The sequence below is a fragment of the Leptodactylus fuscus genome, chromosome 3 (assembly GCF_031893055.1).
Source record: "Leptodactylus fuscus isolate aLepFus1 chromosome 3, aLepFus1.hap2, whole genome shotgun sequence".
Classification (NCBI taxonomy): domain Eukaryota; kingdom Metazoa; phylum Chordata; class Amphibia; order Anura; family Leptodactylidae; genus Leptodactylus; species Leptodactylus fuscus.
In genome coordinates, this window is record NC_134267.1 from 144,730,976 (window position 1) to 144,753,521 (window position 22,546).

The 22,546-nt window shown below is 40.3% G+C and overlaps 1 protein-coding gene across 1 annotated transcript in view; it reads right to left on the minus strand.

Moving 5' to 3' along the window:
• The window catches only part of NMUR1 (neuromedin U receptor 1), a 43,343-nt gene extending 33,248 nt beyond the window's left edge, over positions 1 to 10,095 (minus strand). Inside the window, exons 1-2 of the mRNA XM_075268490.1 lie at positions 9,986 to 10,095; positions 8,659 to 9,600 (exon numbers count right to left, since the gene is read on the minus strand). Coding sequence (XP_075124591.1) covers positions 8,659 to 9,577 — 919 coding nt within the window. The 5' untranslated portion in view covers positions 9,578 to 9,600; positions 9,986 to 10,095. The remainder of the gene's footprint in view (positions 1 to 8,658; positions 9,601 to 9,985) is intronic.
• Between the last annotated feature and the right edge of the window lie 12,451 nt (positions 10,096 to 22,546).

A 22,546-nucleotide genomic window follows, 5' to 3' on the forward strand; every position in this document is an offset into this window, starting at 1 on the left:
ACGGCAGGCGGCCTTTGTCCTGCCGTTGCTGCCTGCCACTGATTCCAGTGCTTGGATTCCAAATGACGGCGCATTGAAGTGGTGGACAGGTTGCTCTTCTCAGAGCCCCTAATCAATTTCGAGAGGCAAATTGTGCAGACAACACTATATCTGTCCTCGGCGCATTCCTTGAAAAAACTCCACACCTTCGAGAAACGTGCCCTCGAGGTGGGAGTTTTTCGGGGCTGGGTACGAACTGGAACATCTTGGGAGATTCCGGGTGTGGCCTGGCTTCGCCTAAGCTGCTGACCTCTGCCTCTGCCTCTAGCTACCCTTTTTGGTGCTGCACCTGCCTCAACATCCACACTACTTTCCCCGCTTGACATCCCCCCTGTCCAGGTCGGGTCAGTGTCCTCATCATCCACCACTTCCTCTTCCAACTCCTGTCTCATCTCCTCCTCCCGCACAATGCGCCAGTCAACTGGATGCCCTGACGGCAACTGCGTCACATCATCGTCGATGAGGGTGGGTTGCTGGTCATCCACCACCAAATCGAACGGAGATGGAGGAGACTCTAGTGTTTGAGCATCTGGACACAGATGCTCCTCTGTTAGGTTCGTGGAATCGTGACGTGGAGAGGCAGGTTGAGGGACAATGAAAGGAGCGGAGAACAGCTCTGGGGAGCAGGGACAGTTTGGGTTATTGTTCTGTAAAGCTTCGGAATTTTGGGAGGAAGGAAGACAAGACTGTTGGGTAATAGGAGGAGAGGAGGCAGAGTCTGACTGGCTGCTGGACAATGTGCTGTAAGCGTTCTCTGACAGCCATTGCAAGACCTGTTCCTGGTTCTCGGGCCTACTAAGGTTTGTACCCTGCAGTTTAGTTAATGTGGCAAGCAACCCTGGCACTGTGGAGTGGCGCAATGCTTGCTGCCCCACAGGAGTAGGCACGGGACGCCCTGTGGCTTCACTGCTACCTTGCTCCCCAGAACCATTCCCCCGACCTCGCCCACGGCCTCGTCCACGTCCCTTTCCGGGAGCCTTGCGCATTTTGAATTCCTAGTTAGAAATTGGCACTGTATACCAGTAGTAAAAATTGTGGGTGCACGTAACCCCAATATATTCTTTGAATTCCCAGTCAGACACTGGCACTATATGGCAGTAGCAAGAAATGAGGGTATTTGTATTCCCAATATACTCTTTGAATTCCCAGTCAGACAATGGCACTGTATACCAGTAGTAAAAATTGTGGGTGCACGTAACCCCAATATATTCTTTGAATTCCCAGTCAGACACTGGCACTATATGGCAGTAGCAAGAAATGAGGGTATTTGTATTCCCAATATACTCTTTGAATTCCCAGTCAGACAATGGCACTGTATACCAGTAGTAAAAATTGTGGGTGCACGTAACCCCAATATATTCTTTGAATTACCAGTCAGAAACTGGCACTATATGGCAGTAGCAAGAAATGAGGGTATTTATAACCCCAATATATTCTTTGAATTCCCAGTCAGACAATGGCACTGTATACCAGTAGTAAAAATTGTGGGTGCACGTAACCCCAATATATTCTTTGAATTCCCAGTCAGAAACTGGCACTATATGGCAGTAGCAAGAAATGAGGGTATTTGTATTCCCAATATACTCTTTGAATTCCCAGTCAGACAATGGCACTGTATACCAGTAGTAAAAATTGTGGGTGCACGTAACCCCAATATATTCTTTGAATTACCAGTCAGAAACTGGCACTATATGGCAGTAGCAAGAAATGAGGGTATTTATAACCCCAATATATTCTTTGAATTCCCAGTCAGACAATGGCACTGTATACCAGTAGTAAAAATTGTGGGTGCACGTAACCCCAATATATTCTTTGAATTCCCAGTCAGAAACTGGCACTATATGGCAGTAGCAAGAAATGAGGGTATTTGTATTCCCAATATATTCTTTGAATTCCCAGTCAGACAATGGCACTGTATACCAGTAGTAAAAATTGTGGGTGCACGTAACCCCAATATATTCTTTGAATTACCAGTCAGAAACTGGCACTATATGGCAGTAGCAAGAAATGAGGGTATTTATAACCCCAATATATTCTTTGAATTCCCAGTCAGACAATGGCACTGTATACCAGTAGTAAAAATTGTGGGTGCACGTAACCCCAATATATTCTTTGAATTCCCAGTCAGACACTGGCACTATATGGCAGTAGCAAGAAATGAGGGTATTTGTATTCCCAATATACTCTTTGAATTCCCAGTCAGACAATGGCACTGTATACCAGTAGTAAAAATTGTGGGTGCACGTAACCCCAATATATTCTTTGAATTCCCAGTCAGACACTGGCACTATATGGCAGTAGCAAGAAATGAGGGTATTTGTATTCCCAATATACTCTTTGAATTCCCAGTCAGACAATGGCACTGTATACCAGTAGTAAAAATTGTGGGTGCACGTAACCCCAATATATTCTTTGAATTACCAGTCAGAAACTGGCACTATATGGCAGTAGCAAGAAATGAGGGTATTTGTATTCCCAATATACTCTTTGAATTCCCAGTCAGACAATGGCACTGTATACCAGTAGTAAAAATTGTGGGTGCACGTAACCCCAATATATTCTTTGAATTACCAGTCAGAAACTGGCACTATATGGCAGTAGCAAGAAATGAGGGTATTTATAACCCCAATATATTCTTTGAATTCCCAGTCAGACAATGGCACTGTATACCAGTAGTAAAAATTGTGGGTGCACGTAACCCCAATATATTCTTTGAATTCCCAGTCAGAAACTGGCACTATATGGCAGTAGCAAGAAATGAGGGTATTTGTATTCCCAATATACTCTTTGAATTCCCAGTCAGACAATGGCACTGTATACCAGTAGTAAAAATTGTGGGTGCACGTAACCCCAATATATTCTTTGAATTACCAGTCAGAAACTGGCACTATATGGCAGTAGCAAGAAATGAGGGTATTTATAACCCCAATATATTCTTTGAATTCCCAGTCAGACAATGGCACTGTATACCAGTAGTAAAAATTGTGGGTGCACGTAACCCCAATATATTCTTTGAATTCCCAGTCAGAAACTGGCACTATATGGCAGTAGCAAGAAATGAGGGTATTTGTATTCCCAATATATTCTTTGAATTCCCAGTCAGACAATGGCACTGTATACCAGTAGTAAAAATTGTGGGTGCACGTAACCCCAATATATTCTTTGAATTACCAGTCAGAAACTGGCACTATATGGCAGTAGCAAGAAATGAGGGTATTTATAACCCCAATATATTCTTTGAATTCCCAGTCAGACAATGGCACTGTATACCAGTAGTAAAAATTGTGGGTGCACGTAACCCCAATATATTCTTTGAATTCCCAGTCAGACACTGGCACTATATGGCAGTAGCAAGAAATGAGGGTATTTGTATTCCCAATATACTCTTTGAATTCCCAGTCAGACAATGGCACTGTATACCAGTAGTAAAAATTGTGGGTGCACGTAACCCCAATATATTCTTTGAATTACCAGTCAGAAACTGGCACTATATGGCAGTAGCAAGAAATGAGGGTATTTATAACCCCAATATATTCTTTGAATTCCCAGTCAGACAATGGCACTGTATACCAGTAGTAAAAATTGTGGGTGCACGTAACCCCAATATATTCTTTGAATTCCCAGTCAGAAACTGGCACTATATGGCAGTAGCAAGAAATGAGGGTATTTGTATTCCCAATATATTCTTTGAATTCCCAGTCAGACAATGGCACTGTATACCAGTAGTAAAAATTGTGGGTGCACGTAACCCCAATATATTCTTTGAATTACCAGTCAGAAACTGGCACTATATGGCAGTAGCAAGAAATGAGGGTATTTATAACCCCAATATATTCTTTGAATTCCCAGTCAGACAATGGCACTGTATACCAGTAGTAAAAATTGTGGGTGCACGTAACCCCAATATATTCTTTGAATTCCCAGTCAGACACTGGCACTATATGGCAGTAGCAAGAAATGAGGGTATTTGTATTCCCAATATACTCTTTGAATTCCCAGTCAGACAATGGCACTGTATACCAGTAGTAAAAATTGTGGGTGCACGTAACCCCAATATATTCTTTGAATTCCCAGTCAGACACTGGCACTATATGGCAGTAGCAAGAAATGAGGGTATTTGTATTCCCAATATACTCTTTGAATTCCCAGTCAGACAATGGCACTGTATACCAGTAGTAAAAATTGTGGGTGCACGTAACCCCAATATATTCTTTGAATTACCAGTCAGAAACTGGCACTATATGGCAGTAGCAAGAAATGAGGGTATTTGTATTCCCAATATACTCTTTGAATTCCCAGTCAGACAATGGCACTGTATACCAGTAGTAAAAATTGTGGGTGCACGTAACCCCAATATATTCTTTGAATTACCAGTCAGAAACTGGCACTATATGGCAGTAGCAAGAAATGAGGGTATTTATAACCCCAATATATTCTTTGAATTCCCAGTCAGACAATGGCACTGTATACCAGTAGTAAAAATTGTGGGTGCACGTAACCCCAATATATTCTTTGAATTCCCAGTCAGAAACTGGCACTATATGGCAGTAGCAAGAAATGAGGGTATTTGTATTCCCAATATACTCTTTGAATTCCCAGTCAGACAATGGCACTGTATACCAGTAGTAAAAATTGTGGGTGCACGTAACCCCAATATATTCTTTGAATTACCAGTCAGAAACTGGCACTATATGGCAGTAGCAAGAAATGAGGGTATTTATAACCCCAATATATTCTTTGAATTCCCAGTCAGACAATGGCACTGTATACCAGTAGTAAAAATTGTGGGTGCACGTAACCCCAATATATTCTTTGAATTCCCAGTCAGAAACTGGCACTATATGGCAGTAGCAAGAAATGAGGGTATTTGTATTCCCAATATATTCTTTGAATTCCCAGTCAGACAATGGCACTGTATACCAGTAGTAAAAATTGTGGGTGCACGTAACCCCAATATATTCTTTGAATTACCAGTCAGAAACTGGCACTATATGGCAGTAGCAAGAAATGAGGGTATTTATAACCCCAATATATTCTTTGAATTCCCAGTCAGACAATGGCACTGTATACCAGTAGTAAAAATTGTGGGTGCACGTAACCCCAATATATTCTTTGAATTCCCAGTCAGACACTGGCACTATATGGCAGTAGCAAGAAATGAGGGTATTTGTATTCCCAATATACTCTTTGAATTCCCAGTCAGACAATGGCACTGTATACCAGTAGTAAAAATTGTGGGTGCACGTAACCCCAATATATTCTTTGAATTACCAGTCAGAAACTGGCACTATATGGCAGTAGCAAGAAATGAGGGTATTTATAACCCCAATATATTCTTTGAATTCCCAGTCAGACAATGGCACTGTATACCAGTAGTAAAAATTGTGGGTGCACGTAACCCCAATATATTCTTTGAATTACCAGTCAGAAACTGGCACTATATGGCAGTAGCAAGAAATGAGGGTATTTGTATTCCCAATATACTCTTTGAATTCCCAGTCAGACAATGGCACTGTATACCAGTAGTAAAAATTGTGGGTGCACGTAACCCCAATATATTCTTTGAATTACCAGTCAGAAACTGGCACTATATGGCAGTAGCAAGAAATGAGGGTATTTATAACCCCAATATATTCTTTGAATTCCCAGTCAGACAATGGCACTGTATACCAGTAGTAAAAATTGTGGGTGCACGTAACCCCAATATATTCTTTGAATTCCCAGTCAGAAACTGGCACTATATGGCAGTAGCAAGAAATGAGGGTATTTGTATTCCCAATATACTCTTTGAATTCCCAGTCAGACAATGGCACTGTATACCAGTAGTAAAAATTGTGGGTGCACGTAACCCCAATATATTCTTTGAATTACCAGTCAGAAACTGGCACTATATGGCAGTAGCAAGAAATGAGGGTATTTATAACCCCAATATATTCTTTGAATTCCCAGTCAGACAATGGCACTGTATACCAGTAGTAAAAATTGTGGGTGCACGTAACCCCAATATATTCTTTGAATTCCCAGTCAGACACTGGCACTATATGGCAGTAGCAAGAAATGAGGGTATTTGTATTCCCAATATACTCTTTGAATTCCCAGTCAGACAATGGCACTGTATACCAGTAGTAAAAATTGTGGGTGCACGTAACCCCAATATATTCTTTGAATTACCAGTCAGAAACTGGCACTATATGGCAGTAGCAAGAAATGAGGGTATTTATAACCCCAATATATTCTTTGAATTCCCAGTCAGACAATGGCACTGTATACCAGTAGTAAAAATTGTGGGTGCACGTAACCCCAATATATTCTTTGAATTACCAGTCAGAAACTGGCACTATATGGCAGTAGCAAGAAATGAGGGTATTTGTATTCCCAATATACTCTTTGAATTCCCAGTCAGACAATGGCACTGTATACCAGTAGTAAAAATTGTGGGTGCACGTAACCCCAATATATTCTTTGAATTACCAGTCAGAAACTGGCACTATATGGCAGTAGCAAGAAATGAGGGTATTTATAACCCCAATATATTCTTTGAATTCCCAGTCAGACAATGGCACTGTATACCAGTAGTAAAAATTGTGGGTGCACGTAACCCCAATATATTCTTTGAATTCCCAGTCAGAAACTGGCACTATATGGCAGTAGCAAGAAATGAGGGTATTTGTATTCCCAATATACTCTTTGAATTCCCAGTCAGACAATGGCACTGTATACCAGTAGTAAAAATTGTGGGTGCACGTAACCCCAATATATTCTTTGAATTACCAGTCAGAAACTGGCACTATATGGCAGTAGCAAGAAATGAGGGTATTTATAACCCCAATATATTCTTTGAATTCCCAGTCAGACAATGGCACTGTATACCAGTAGTAAAAATTGTGGGTGCACGTAACCCCAATATATTCTTTGAATTCCCAGTCAGAAACTGGCACTATATGGCAGTAGCAAGAAATGAGGGTATTTGTATTCCCAATATATTCTTTGAATTCCCAGTCAGACAATGGCACTGTATACCAGTAGTAAAAATTGTGGGTGCACGTAACCCCAATATATTCTTTGAATTACCAGTCAGAAACTGGCACTATATGGCAGTAGCAAGAAATGAGGGTATTTATAACCCCAATATATTCTTTGAATTCCCAGTCAGACAATGGCACTGTATACCAGTAGTAAAAATTGTGGGTGCACGTAACCCCAATATATTCTTTGAATTCCCAGTCAGAAACTGGCACTATATGGCAGTAGCAAGAAATGAGGGTATTTGTATTCCCAATATACTCTTTGAATTCCCAGTCAGACAATGGCACTGTATACCAGTAGTAAAAATTGTGGGTGCACGTAACCCCAATATATTCTTTGAATTACCAGTCAGAAACTGGCACTATATGGCAGTAGCAAGAAATGAGGGTATTTGTATTCCCAATATATTCTTTGAATTCCCAGTCAGACAATGGCACTGTATACCAGTAGTAAAAATTGTGGGTGTATATAGCCCCAATTCTATTGCTAGGGGACTTGCAGGGTATTTCTGGGGTGAAGGTGGGGGGGCACACCGTTGGAACGGGTATCGGGGTATATATCGGGTATACGGGAATACACTGACAGTGTATTCCATTCAGGATCCTGGGAAAGCTGGGTTGCGGCGATTGAGCCCGTCAGTGCCACGTTACACTGACAAGCTTCTCCCTGGAATTTAGCTCTTACAAGAGCTGTTGGTTGTCTTCTCCTTCCTATCCTAGCCTGTCCCTGCCTACCCAGAATCTAAGCCCTAGCTAGCTGGACGGAAACCTCCGTCCTCGGTGAATTGCAAGCTCAGAATGACGCGAAGCTGGGCGGCGCTGTTCTTTTAAATTAGAGGTCACATGTTTTCGGCAGCCAATGGGTTTTGCCTACTTTTTTCAACGTCACCGGTGTCGTAGTTCCTGTCCCACCTACCCTGCGCTGTTATTGGAGCAAAAAAGGCGCCAGGGAAGGTGGGAGGGGAATCGAGTAATGGCGCACTTTACCACGCGGTGTTCGATTCGATTCGAACATGCCGAACAGCCTAATATCCGATCGAACATGAGTTCGATAGAACACTGTTCGCTCATCTCTAGTTATTAACAACTGATTCCTGAGCAGTATTAACACTCAATGGAAAAACCCTGAAATCACTTTTATGTTAACTTCAATCAAGGTTGTCTATGTCCGGTCACATTGACACGTGTCTTATATGTGCCTACTGTATGTGCACTTGTCTTAAGGAATAGTGTTTGTTCTCTCGGATGCTTACTCACTGAAGGGAATAAGACTAAGCACAATGAAATATGCATGCAGTACTCCTGTATATTTGCTGAGGACAAGCACTGCCTAATCTTTCTATTATTCATATCCACTTACAGGTTTGTACTTCGTTTATGCTGCGCTGCTTACACAGAAAATGACACCAAGTCTGAATAAATTGCTGTGTAAAATTTAGAAACTAACCTAGTTTTCACACATAAAGGTCTATTTATAGATACTGAATAATTATATAGATTGGCAGGCATATTTATCTGCAACAAAATTTGGGAAGTTTCTTAACACTTCTATTTTTCTTACATTAGAGTAAAAAATAAAGGTGAGATGACTTACATAGCATTTTAGTCACTTGCCTTCTTCGGCTCTTCTCTTGTTGAAGTCTAACATTTTGGTAACTGTCTCCATCTCCACCAGACTTAGCTTCTAAAACTTGCAGCATCTTCTCCTTTTTAAGTTGAAGGCCAATTAGCAAGTACAGGATACTGATTGTACCCATTGGTAAGAAGAAAAAAAGTATGGTGGTAATCTGAATGATGAGGTTGTAAATCCATCTAGGTTTGACCAAAGTACACACAGCAGAGCCAGGTATTACTCCAAGACCATGTACATTCAGCTCATAGATACCAAATAGGCTGGCGTTGGGGATAGAGCACAAAATAGACAAAACCCACACTGTAATAATGACTCTTTTTGCATGATTCCGGGTTACAACATATTTGGCCCGAAGAGGGTGTACAACTGCAATGTACCTCTCCACGCTCAGTGCAGTGACATTCAAAATGGAGGCAAAGCAAACGGTCTCAAATAGTAAAGTTTTAAAGGAGCACCCACCTCTTCCAAAGAGAAAGGGGTAATTACTCCAAAGTTCATAAAGCTCTAGGGGCATGCCTAGCAAGAGGACCAGCAAATCAGAAATGGCAAGGCTAAACAGGTAATAATTTGTCGGAGTTCTCATGATCTTGTGTTTGATAATCACAATGCAAGTTAATGTATTCCCCAGAGCGCCAACTACAAAGATAAGAAGATATATCACACAAATCTGGATAAAGTAGCTGGATCGACGTGGCCCCAGGTACTTGAGAAGAAGTTCTTCAATTGTCAAGTTACAATCCATAGGATTTATATCACAGAACTCCATGCTGTGGTTTATTGTACTTTGATTTGAAGTCTCAATTTGGTCAAGACTACGAGGAATACTCTTGTGATGCTGTGAAAGTCCCAGGTTCGTGTAATTACTTAAGGTGTATGTCATTTTTCACTGTAATATGGCCAAACCTATGGAAATAGAAACAGTAAATTATTTTATGACAGATCATACAGTAACAAAGATTATAGATAGACAGACAGACAGACAGACAGACAGACAGACAGACAGATAGATAGATAGATAGATAGATAGATAGATAGATAGATAGATAGTAAAACATAAATGCTTATGGCTTTATAAATATATGTTTGTAGTCTTTAAATTGATGTTTTCCATTCACATATCTCTAGCAGTCTGTATGAGATTATCAAGTAAATTTGAGGTAAAACGGTTGAAAATAATAACAGAACTGCCGAGAATGAGGACTATATTTTATGACTTATTGAGCAATGGTTATGGAGATATGATTTATGACAAATATATGCTATTTTGGTAATTGAAAAATCAACTCACTTCTGCTTAAATGTTGTAGAACACTTGACGTCAGGATTTACGGTACTTTCTGAAGTGTGTAATAAAATATAATCCTACTGCAAACTGGGTTAATTTCGGGCTAAGAACATGGCAACTCAGACGTCTGAGGTCTGCAAAGAAAAGAAACAGAGTATTGCATATGTGAAAAAATATGATAAAACAAATTATTATTGCAACTTCCTAACTATACAAATTTTATTAAATGGTTCAATTGATAACTGGATTGACTATGGCTTCTTCATGCTGTCAGATTATACGCAGGATTGTCTTTGCTAGAGTTATAGGACACAGTATCAGACTGGCACAGTGGAGGATCAGAGGATCTTCCGTTGGGCCCAAGTAAGGCTGGGGCCTATCCACATCGCTAATGAAGAGTGGCCTCGTGTCATGTAGGCTTTTCTCCTACCGGTACACCATGGATTTTGTCTCAATTTTTAATCTGTCAAGATTTTGCTGATCTAATAAAGGTTACGTTTTAACAAGAAATACATAAGAATCAGTGCTGGATATATATTTTATTGCTACTTTCAAGACTATCTGTGTCAGCCGAGGAAATCCATATCTCTGTGCACCTGCCATTGTGTTTATCTACACAGGTAAGACACTGTCAGCTGAATTCATCTACATAGTGAGTGATATATTACTTATCTGTTGGGCTGTTGCATATTTTGCTTATCTTCACTAACAGAATAAGTGCTTTATACAATCTTGACTTCATTCTTGCACATGGGTAGAAATTGTATCTCTCTCTATTTTATCACATTCTGTAATTGCTTGTAAATTTGTAACAAGTTAGTTAAGCTAAACCATCTGAAACCATAAACCAAAATATACATCTGAACTAAACAATAACTAAAATAGTTCAAGATATAAGGCTGAACTGAAGGACTGTATTTCTTTTTTGCAGCCTTAAAGGCAATGTTACTATTTTACTGTACTTTTTACCTTGATGAACCATTGTGTGAGATAACCACCAACAATCATCTGTTTGCTTGAACGGCACCATATATGTTACAGATTGGTATGTGGGCTGTATTGTTCACTGGCCATGGATGTAGATGCTGAAATGTGGTGCCCTGTACACAGTAGTGCCATAGTAGCTGAATGGCTCATGCCATGTAGTGAGCAGTGGCCCCTCTACATCTTTTGTTGCTCTAAGAGATTGTTACAGGCCGCAACCACTACACTGTGCGCTTTCCAGAGACCGTGACCCTGTAAGTTATGTGCCTGCCAGAGACTGTGAACCACAAAGATGTGTGCGTGCATGAGAACTGCAACTGAAAAGCTTGATGCCTTCGAGAGACCAACTTCCAAGTTTTGTACCCATGACTGTAACTACCAAGCTTAATGCTTTGTATTGTAACTGTATGTCGTTCCCAGTTGGATTAAAGTTTAATTATATTTAACTGTTAACCTTCTTCCTCTTCACGGAGCCAATTTTATGCAAGGCCTTTCTTACAATCTATTTCATAGACAGTAGATCTCAGCTATAGAGAGCGCAGTAAATGTATGTAAAGGGATGGCACAACATTTTTTCACTAGTTTTCGCATGAGAAGTTCTCGATAACTACTTAAGCAGTAGCTTATGGGGCAATATCTCATCATATATAGGCACTCCTGGCAAATATTAGCTGGGTCATAACAATTAGACAAATTTTCGTTAGTGGTAAACAAAATGTGTCGCTCATAGGGTAAATTCACACTGGGTTTTTTGGACCGGAACCTGAGGCAGAGGCCGCCTCAGGTTCCGGACCAAAGTACAGGTAGCTGCGACTGGATACTGTGTAACTTCAGCCGGAGCTCCCAGAGAGAATAGAGGGAAGGTTTATTCCCTCCCCTGTATTCTTGATCGCTGTGTATACAGTGCTCAATGAGCGCTGTATACACGCCTATGGGCGCCGCCATGATGCGGCCACCCTCTGACCCGGCGGTCACGTGATCCGCCGGGCTGTGTCTTACAAGAGTTGCTGATTCCTACAGGCTGGATTCCTCCTGCAACTGAGGCTAAATGTAGCAGCCTCAGTTGAAGGAGAAATCAGCCTTCCTAACAAACAAAAAAAAGTGATCAGATGTCCCCAAAGGACTCCTATGACCTTATGGGGACACAATCTGAAAAAAAAAAAAAAAATATATATATAATATATAATAATATAATAATATAATAATAATACGCTAATAAAACGCTGTTATTAAAGGTTATAGCCCCACCCCCGACAACACCATACAAAATAAAAATTACTGTAACGGAGAGGAAAAACTATTTTATAAAGTTTTTTAGTAGCGCTTTGTGTTAGTAAATAAAAAAGTGAATAATAAAGTGAAAACCAATTTCCCTCCTATTATGTTTATATTTTCCCGGATATAAAAAAAATTAAAACACATTCGAAAATAAAAACAACATAAAGCCCTATGTGTCCCCGAAAAAAGATGCAAAAATTAGTTGAATGAGACATACGAGAAAAATGTTACAGCCCTCAAAACCGCACATACAAAAATAATGAAAATGTGTCTGGTCCTGGACCACAAATACTTTTGTGGCTGGTCATAGACCCCTCCGCCAAGAAAAAAAAAAATCTTTTTTTTCTTTGCTTGACTCGAGGGGGCTTTTTCAACACAAAAACTGTGCTTAAAAATTCGGCTTATACTTGAGTATATACGGTACATGAAATTTTGTATAAATTTGTTCAAAATTTTTTTATTGTCAAGAACAATATCTCAGAAATTTGCTTTGGATACAACAGCAAAAATGTCATTTTGAAACAGACAGTTATCTAACAATTCATAGCAACTTTATAAATATTGATTTCTCCCTAAGCCTTATACTGCTATAGGGCCAGTTCCATAAATATCGATTTTCACTAAGCCTTGTACCACCTTCAGGATATCACTGACTCTTTCAAAAAAATACGTTTGTTAGTCTTCAGCAGATACTAACAAGCCTTTGTTCTAAACTAATAGATTTCTTATACAAAGGACTGCGCTCGATTTGATCTAAAATGTGGGCACATTCAATGTTTAATAGCTTTTCAATGAGTTATTTTCTTACAATGATTGATGGACTCATAATGAAGCTCTTTTGCTCTTACACTTTTTGTATTCATGACTATCATTTTTAGGTATTTATAGTTATATATTGAAATGCTATTTTTGGACTGTGATTACACCATAGTAATGGTTCTTTAGAAAAAGTTATACTTTTGTCCCAACTGCTCTCTATAGATACTGTATACTTAACAGATCTGGATTGAAAAAGGTCTCATAAAAACCTAAACGTTGCTACATTATATGATCTAGATGCAATAAATTTTTATTTTGCTTTCTGGTGAATGGGTTGTTTTATGTGTATTGGAAAAAGTCAAGTCATTCACCCTACAGCGTGCGTCATGGACTGGTCTACTTATATTTCTCAGCTACCTGAGATAACATGGCCACTGCACCTACCCCGCACCAGGAGATTGGGCACAGGAGAATACACATAGCTGGCATATAAATGTCAAGACTACAGGGTTTATTATCCTACAGCTTCTTATCTCTGCAACAATGGCTACTGGTCATTTCTTATATTCTTTACAAACCCACCTGGTATCTCAATAGCAAAATTGTAGAACACGTTCGTTGTGATTGTAGCATTGTATTTAGGCGTGTTAAACAAATATCATATTCTAATATAATGATATATTAATATCATTCTTACTGCTATGTATGTGACATAAAATACTGACCGGTGTTTTGGGGGTGATAGGTGCAGAGTGGTGTCACCGATGTGTTAGAACAGCCCAGTTTGAGTTCCCTTTCCATTCATGATAGAATTGTCATGGCAAGTCCCGACGTTATAATTGCGCAATTAAAAACCATTGCAGAAAAAAATGCAACATTTTTCTATACATTTTTGCTGTGTTTTTCCTCTGTGATTTTTCTTCCCATATTAAATCTATAAGGAAATTACAAGCATAAAATTGACATGCCAAATTTTTCAAAAAGTCATGCAGTTTTGAAAATGCAACTTTTCCACAGCATTTTTTTCTGCAATGTGTGGATGGGATTAGACATAATCACATTCCTTTTGCTAGTAGTACAAAATGCTGTGTTTTCTTTTGCTGCATTTCCGTAGCAGGAAAAACTTTACAGAAGAGTTGATTTTTTTGTTTCAGATTTTGATATGTGTTTTTTGGGGGGTCTTTTAGCCAAAGCCAAGAGTGGATTTAACAGAAGGGAGAAGTATAAGAGCTTCCTTTATATTTCCCGTTCCTTTTCAAGCCACTCTTGCCTTTGGCTCATAAAAACGCAGCAAGATCTGCGGCAAAAAAAAAAAGCAGCTTTCCGTAATGTGGTGATTTAGCATTAGGCAGCGAGCTGCAGCAAAAAAGCTTTGTAGAAAACACCACAGCAACAACCCATCGTGGTTTTTCCCAAAGCACTTTTCACAAAAGGTCCACAGAGGTTTCCTCCATGGCCCTTTTGCTTCCATTATATCTAAAAAACCACTGGCATTTTTGTAGGTATAATTGGCATGGTGCGATTTCCAAAACTGCAATAGTTTTGGAAATTGCAGTGTGTTCACTGCACATATTTTTCTGCAATGTATGGATGGGATTTGTTAGAATCCCAACCACTTTGCAGTGACTGTAAAACACAGTGATTTTTTATTCACTCTAAATAACCAGCAGAAGTGCAGACAAAGTATGATGAAGTGGAAGATGTCACTCAAGCAATACAGCTGAGCCGGGTAAATGAATAAAAAGGAATCTTTGGATAGTGTAAAAGCAGCATTACAAGGTACTATCATTAGTTTCATACCAATTTTCCTGCCAGCAGATTTTTTATAAAGACTTTTCTTAAATTGCAAAAGTTCCCTAGAATGCACCGACCCAGCCCATCAGATTAATGCCTAATACAGTTTTATGCATTCCATAAAACACATCTTTTTAGGCACATTTATCACATTTCCTAATCTAACTCTTCTCTCTTTACCCCCCTTCTATATTAGTTGACAGAAAATATGAATGCACTTCATATTTGTGAATACAATGATACTGTTATGGTCGAGATTAGAGATGAGCGAGTAGTATTCGATCGAATACCTCACTGCCATAGGAATGCATGTAAGCGGATGAACACCAAGGGGTTAAGCACACCAAAAATTCGATGCACTTAACCCCTTGGTGTTCGCCCACTTACACGCATTCCTATGGCAGCGAGGTATTCGATCGAATACTACTCGCTCATCTCTAGTTGAAATGCAAGGGCAAATAACAGTATAAGCAGAAACTGGCCCATAACAGCAAGCAAGAGACAGACCCCCAAACATCCATAAACAGCAGAGTCAGCCGCAAGGCCAGATCTACTTTGCAGAATTTGATGGTCTGAATTGTCACCACCAGTAACTATTCAGGTATTGAATGCTCTACTAACTGAAACCAAACCAGAACCCCCAATGACTTACAGGACAAATCAGAAACAAGAGAATAATAATCTAGACAAAAGTGTTGAAAACCAGGAAAAGTCCTCCGAGGCAGAATCAGGAGACACAACCGAAACCTAATAGAAGACTAAGTGACAAATCCAAATGGCACATCAATAGCAGAATAGTAGGCAAACTGATAACTAGACAATAATCCGAGGGTCAGAATGAAGCAATCCAATACACACACAATAAGGTACAGAGCCAAACTAAGAAACTAAATTAGCAGGCAACCTGGGTCAGGAGGGAAGGGTCTTATATATGCTTCCTCTACTGCTAATTGGACAAGCCCAGGGAACTTGTGAAAATGCAGAAGCTTCTCAGGTGGACACAGTATCATAAAAAAATATAGCAGCTGAATTGAGAATCCTAACAGATACTGTTGGTGTGACTGACACATGCAGCTTGGGGACCCTCCTCCTTTTCTCTGACTAATGGAATCACCAAGTAAACAGTGAGGATTTTTATATGTACTCAAATAGTTCAGACATTCTTTTTTGACACAGAACTGTAAGATATCTGGAAGCTCAGCAAGAAAAAGACTGAGCAGCGGTTAGCATTAGAAGAATCATCTGGTTTAAGAAAAAAAAGTGGTATTAGCCACACTGAACAGGTTTTTGGTGGTTATTTTGTAATCTGGTTAGTCTGGAAACCAACAATGCAGAAAGTATTTTTTATATGAACATGTAATAATACAAACAATATAGACTCCTTATTTCCAAGTATTTCAATAATTCTGCAATTATTACATTTAATGAGAGTCCTATAAAATCTTTGTCACTTCCAGGATAAATCTCTTTCTTACTTGTGAGGAATTGCAGCAACTGAGAATTAAGGTGGAAGGAGATGATTTGCACTCATGAAATGGAACCACGCAAATCCCAAACCTGCAATTACTGTTTATTGAACTAGGAATCGCAACAGCATAATCATGACTTGAGCATCAGCCTGCACCGTTCATTTACAACCTGATCTCAAGGGCTTATTTTTCCCATGCTCCATTCATTGTGCTTTTCTTATGGGATTCCGAAACAGATTTTTTGCATAGAAAACATTGACATATGCAATGCAAAAATATTTTATATTCATTGTTTCTGTGACCTGGGTCCTAGTGTATGTCCTCTTTGGAAGAAGTGTTATTTTTGTTTTCTCTTAACCCTTTATATATTTGATTGAATTGTTTGCTCTATGTCTATCTAATCCTTACCCAGCTATGGTCTAGTTTTTTGTGGCTATGTATTATTCCAGGCAGCCTTTTTAACCTGAACGCTAATGGACTGACTCACATTTAAGTAAACAGAATAACTATGGAAGTTTTCATTAGTTAATACTGGGCATATCTCTGTATCCCTCTACATGAAATGTATTTCCCTTATTTCTTCTTCTAATGCACTCTGCTATCACTCTGCTTCCTGTACTAATACACAAGCTAGTATCTCTCCTGTGTACACTGTACACAGAAATGTCTCCAATGTAGTTATTCACCTTTGATTAACAAGGTTACCTACGTTTTTGAGTTAAGCAAATGGCTATTATATTATCATTTTAGTCATACTCTTATTTACTGGCATATTTTTTGTGGAAAATTAGATTATACCTAATTCTTTAAAAAAAAAAAAAAACACACACACACACACACACACACATCCAATCAAACCATCTCAAGGACATGGGTTTGTCCTGCCAAAATAGGAGCATTCTTGTGTGGTTTGGCTTGGATGTATCAGAGACAAAAGTTAGCCCTGTCGCTCTTATCCACATCTAAGAGTAGACGGTTATATATTGCTACTAGCAAGTATACTGGTGACCCTGCATTTATAAATCACTCCCATGTTCTTGAAGTCCCAAAACAGCCAAATGTACTTGTGGATATACTGTAAATGGTTAAAATGATATACGTTAGCTCCTGTAACTCTATGTCCGCTGACCTTCTGCCTTTCCCAGCAGACTTAGCTTATTTGCTACCTATTAGAGATGAGCGAGTACTGTTCGGATCAGCCGATCCAAACAGCACGCTCGCATAGAAATGAATGGACGTAGCCAGCACGCGGGGGGGTAAGCGGAAGTACCAGGTGCATCCATTCATTTCTATGGAGCGTGCTGTTCGGATCGGCTGATCCGAACAGTACTCGCTCATCTCTACTACCTATGTGTTCTGTTCTTGCTCCAGTCTCTTTAATTATTAGTGTTTGTACCTGCTAAATTTCTTCCAGCTTATCTTGGTGTCTCTGTATCTATTTAAGCCCCCTTACTGGTGACCGTATGAATGGTCTGTATGATATCCAGGTTTTTCCCGGATAGCACACTGACCCATTCATTTCTATGGGCCCGTACACATGAACATGAATCACATGGTCCTGTGTGTTGGCTGACAGTCTCGGCTGCAAAATATGGGACAGATCCTATTCCTCTCTGTATTTGTGGTCCTGCTTCAATGGCTCCTATTCATTGAATGAAAGGGGCCATGGAAGCACGGCTGATGCACAGATGGGACACGGATAACATCTGTGTATCCCCCATGTGCCACCTGTGCCGTACATTCACGGCAGCCAGTTTGCACATGGTCGGGTGTAACTGGCCTAAATCTGGCTAATCAATGTGTGCTTCAGGCCCTTGATGTCAGTTGGCCCTTTCACCAGCAGAGTATTAGCCCCTTAAAGTGAGTTGAGCCTTGTACCAGCAGTGTTTTTGGCCCTTTGGGTGAGTTGAGCCTTTAAATAGCAGAGATTTAGTTATTGGCCCTTTGGGTGAGTTGAACCTTTAACCAGCAGTGTTTTAGGCTGTTTGGGTCAATTGAGCCTTTAACCAGCAGAGTTTAGTTTTTGGCCCTTGGGGTGAGCCTTAATGGGGTTATTTTAATTATTTTTTAACGGTGATGGTGGTGGTGTTGGAGGAGGAGGATGAGGACGAGGAACTTGTGAGTTGGCACAGAAACATGGAACTGTGTCTTGTCATTAGTACTGTTGACGGGATATGCTGGTTGCGGGTCCACAGCCACTACATCACCAGGAGAGGCAGACTCTTGTGTTACTACATGCCTGGAGGTAGTGGCTGACTGGTGCAAATGCCACTCGAAGCAATATCTGCTATCCACTGTAAAATCAGTTCCTGGTGCTCGGGCCTCGTCAGCGGGGTACCCTGCACCCTGCTTGACGTTGTGGCACTGCTGGCTGCCCCTCTCCAGTAGCAATTGGATCTGCAGTAGCTCGACTGCGGCCTGGATCCCCAGCTGGATTTCCACATCCCCGTCCTCGTCCCTTTGAAGCTTTCTTTTGTGAAGTTTTGGCAGGTTGTGTATATATACGGTGTATATACGGTTGAGTATATATACTCTTCCTGCAGTGTAGCTCTGAAAAGAGCTTTTTGTTTACAGCTTTCCTGCCTAGCAGAAGCTAATCGCTATCTGACCCTCACTACGATGTCTCTCCCTATCTCACCAAACCGCATCTGACACGAATATGGCTGCCACTATTCTTATAAATCCGAGGTGACCTGATTTAGCCAGCCAATGACTTTTTCCTAATTTTTTTTTCGATGTCTACGTTTTCCTGCTTCCTGTCCCACCTTCCCTGCACAGTTATTGGTGCAAAAAAAGCGCCAGGGAAGGTGGCAGGGGATACGAATTTTTACTGCATTTACCACGTGGTATTCCATTGCAATTGGAATCCAATTGGAATCGATTGGAATCGAATATGTGGAATACCGTAATACTCGATCGAATACCTACTCAATCGAATGGTATTCGCTCATCTGTAGAATTTATCACTTATTACAATGGTAATCCTATACAATGCAAATTTATTGTTAAATAACCTCACCTTCATACAGTTTACTGTTCCCCAACAGTGGCCCCACACAGTTTAATGTCTCCCCAGTAGTGGCAACAAACTTTTTAATGTCTGCCAGCCAGTATTTACTGCCCCTGGGTGCACTCTCTTCCCATATTCCAGGCACCCACATCAGAGCAGTGCGGCCGAAGCAGGGGAAGTACCAGAGAGGTAAGTTTCTAAACTGAAACTGCCCTGAGCTTGTAGGCTGCAAGTTTGTGGTTTGCAAGCTTAAGAAGCTTTAGGATAAGAGAGAAGCCATGGGTTGCAGATTACAGTTTATGGGGTCGCATGTTTGAGACCCCTGGCCGAGACTGTAATCTTCCTTTCGTTATTGCCCTAATGCATTATTATTGTATGATAAGCAAATTAACTAAATAAAAGCAATATAACACTTTTATTAAGAGAGATCTTTCCCCAAGAGAATATATAACAAAATATTAAACTTGTGTGTTACACTGTAATGCATAATAATGAAATTTTACTTTAAAAAACTGTGAAAATGTAATAAAGCAATCCATTTAAATTTGGCAAAAATGTCCAGATGTCCAGATGTGGTTTCAAAAATTATATTTAAGTCACTAGCTTTAGGCATTCAGTATTAGCTTTGTAATATTAGATGATGCATTTTATCTCATTGATATATTTTGCGACAACAGCCTAGTTGTATTACTTATAGGAAGTTAGTATGAAAGCAATTTCCTGTCCTGTTAGACACTGTGTACCAGAACTGTTGTTTACATTGCAGTTTGATATGTTCACATCCTCCCAGGGTTAGGCTGGGGTGCCTAGGGCCCACCCGAAAAAACAATTCTAGGGTCCTACTTAGCTACTTCACATGAAAATAACTGTAATTGCTCGCTCTGCACACTTCTTCTCCTCCCCACCTTCACTAGCTTTTGTGGGATACTGAACATGCCACCTTTCCCCCCACCAACCAGCATATGGACAGAATGTGAATGGCTGCACCCACTACTCAGTATCAAGACCCAGTGTGTAGAAACACCTGGCGCTAAAGAGAAAACAGAAATGGGAGCAGTAAATAAATGTAAATAAATTGTTCTGGTCTAAGTTCTAAATTTAATGGGGACAAGATCCGGACATCGAAGCTTCTAGTATATATAAGCCAATTCACTAAAAGTCACTACCATTGTTACTGCAACTCACTGCTTAAAAAGGACCTTTCATGGGTTTGGGCACTGGCAGTTCTATATACTCCTGGAAAGCCGACAGTGCGCTGAATATAGCGCACTGTCGGCTTTCCCGATCTGTGCCCCGGGTAAAGAGCTATCGGTCCCGGTACCATAGCTCTTTACAGTCAGAAGGAACGCCCTTCTGACTGTAAAGAGCTATGGTACCGGGACCGATATATCTTTACCCGGGGCACAGATCGGGAAAGCCGACAGTGCACTGAATTCGGCCCACTGTCGGCTTTCCAGGAGTATATAGAACTGCTTGTGCCCAAACCCATGAAAGGTCCTCTTTAAGTATCATGTTGTAAAGAACTCTCCTGGGTTGACATCACAGCAGTTGGATAGAATGGTGTCTAGCAGAGTTGAGGAGTGTAAGAAACCATGATTGGATGTCATCTGAGGCTACTTGAATGTAATAGCAAATTGGCTATTTTGTGAAATTATATAGCTGCATATGGTGCTTAAAGAGGACCTGTTATCAATTAGAAAATGCTAAATGTCATCAGTTTGCTCCTTTGACCCTGAATAACCTGTGTTTGTTTTTTTAATTTCTTGCCATTTTAATAGATACGACCCCTGGAAGGTTGTTTGTAAACTGGCTCTGATTCTCCATGTGGGTCACAGTAGCTGAAAAAGAAGCAACAGAGCGCTCCCTAGTGTAGAGCTTTAAGCAAATTCTACTCAAAACAAAAACAAACGGATTTCTCCCTTATAATGTTGTGCGTCTTGTACATAGTATTTCAGTTGCTGCGAGACATCACAGCATTTTTCCTGCACATATTTTTCTGTAATGTGCGGATGGTAGTTGCTAGAATCCCATCCACTTTGCAGTGACTGTAAACTGCCCCATTTCTTGCCGCAGCCAAACAGCGGCGTTTACACGTTGTGGGGTCCTAACCTATATATATAACCTTTCAGGGGCCATATGCTTTGAATGGGTAGACGTGGGGACAGGTCTCCTTTAAGATGCTATACACTGTATATCGGTAGTGCAACAAGTGAACTGAGCCACTCATAATGAGGGAAGAGTTAAGCCAGAACTGGGGGTTCGCGTGCTCCTCCATTTATAGTGGGAAAACTGGAAGCTGTATTTGGGATTAGTGATAACTTGCTATCTTTGTCGAATCCCTGCCACATACAGATGCAAGCTCAGTTGGAAGTCAGATCATGGAGAGGTTTTTTCTAATAACAAAGAAATAGAATGCTTATAAACTACACATATCTAAACCACTATGGAGTAAAAGAAGATAATCATGTGCCGAGTACAGACAGAAAGCTCGTATATACAGATCCTGCTTGGAGGGATTCAGTAAGGATTTTGTCTGTGCAAGAAAGCCCTTACAATGTGTTAGATAAATGCGGACTTGTTTTCATACAACTATGTGGTACACAACCCGGTGAACTGCTCTTTCTGTATTATAATATGTTATTTGGAGTTGCTCTAGATACTGCCAGAAAAAAAATATTCTTTTTCACTAGTCTAGAACATGTTTTTATATATAATTGCAACTAAATTAAACATACGACTGCTATTTTATAGCATGTACATGTCACCTAACAGATTTGGCTTTTAAGTAGTTTCAAGGAAATCTGTCACCACAATAGTCCATATTGATCTATAAGCATAGTCAGATAACCAATGTTCATGTAAATAAAATGTTTGATTTAGTTTTTTTCTGCTTCCCATTCGATGCCTCCATTGCTGAGATATTAGACTTTTGCCCGATATGCTAATGTACTGAATGGTGCTCTTATCACACCAAAGAGCTATGCTTTCCAGTGCTCAGTCCCTCCATCTCTCTTTGCTATGATTTACATATACATTGCCTAGCCCCATTAGGCTGTGTGCACATGGGGTTTTTTGGTCCGGAAACTGAGGCGGGGGCTGAAACACGGGTAGCCACAACAGTCGCACACTCCGCTTCGGATTAGGCCCAATGAATGGGTTTAGTCAGGAGGAGGGAGTGTCTCATGCTCATTCTTCGGCCTGAAGAATGAGCATGTCCGTTCTTTTTTCCGGGAGCCGGAACAAACGGCTCCCGGAAAAAAGACTTGACCG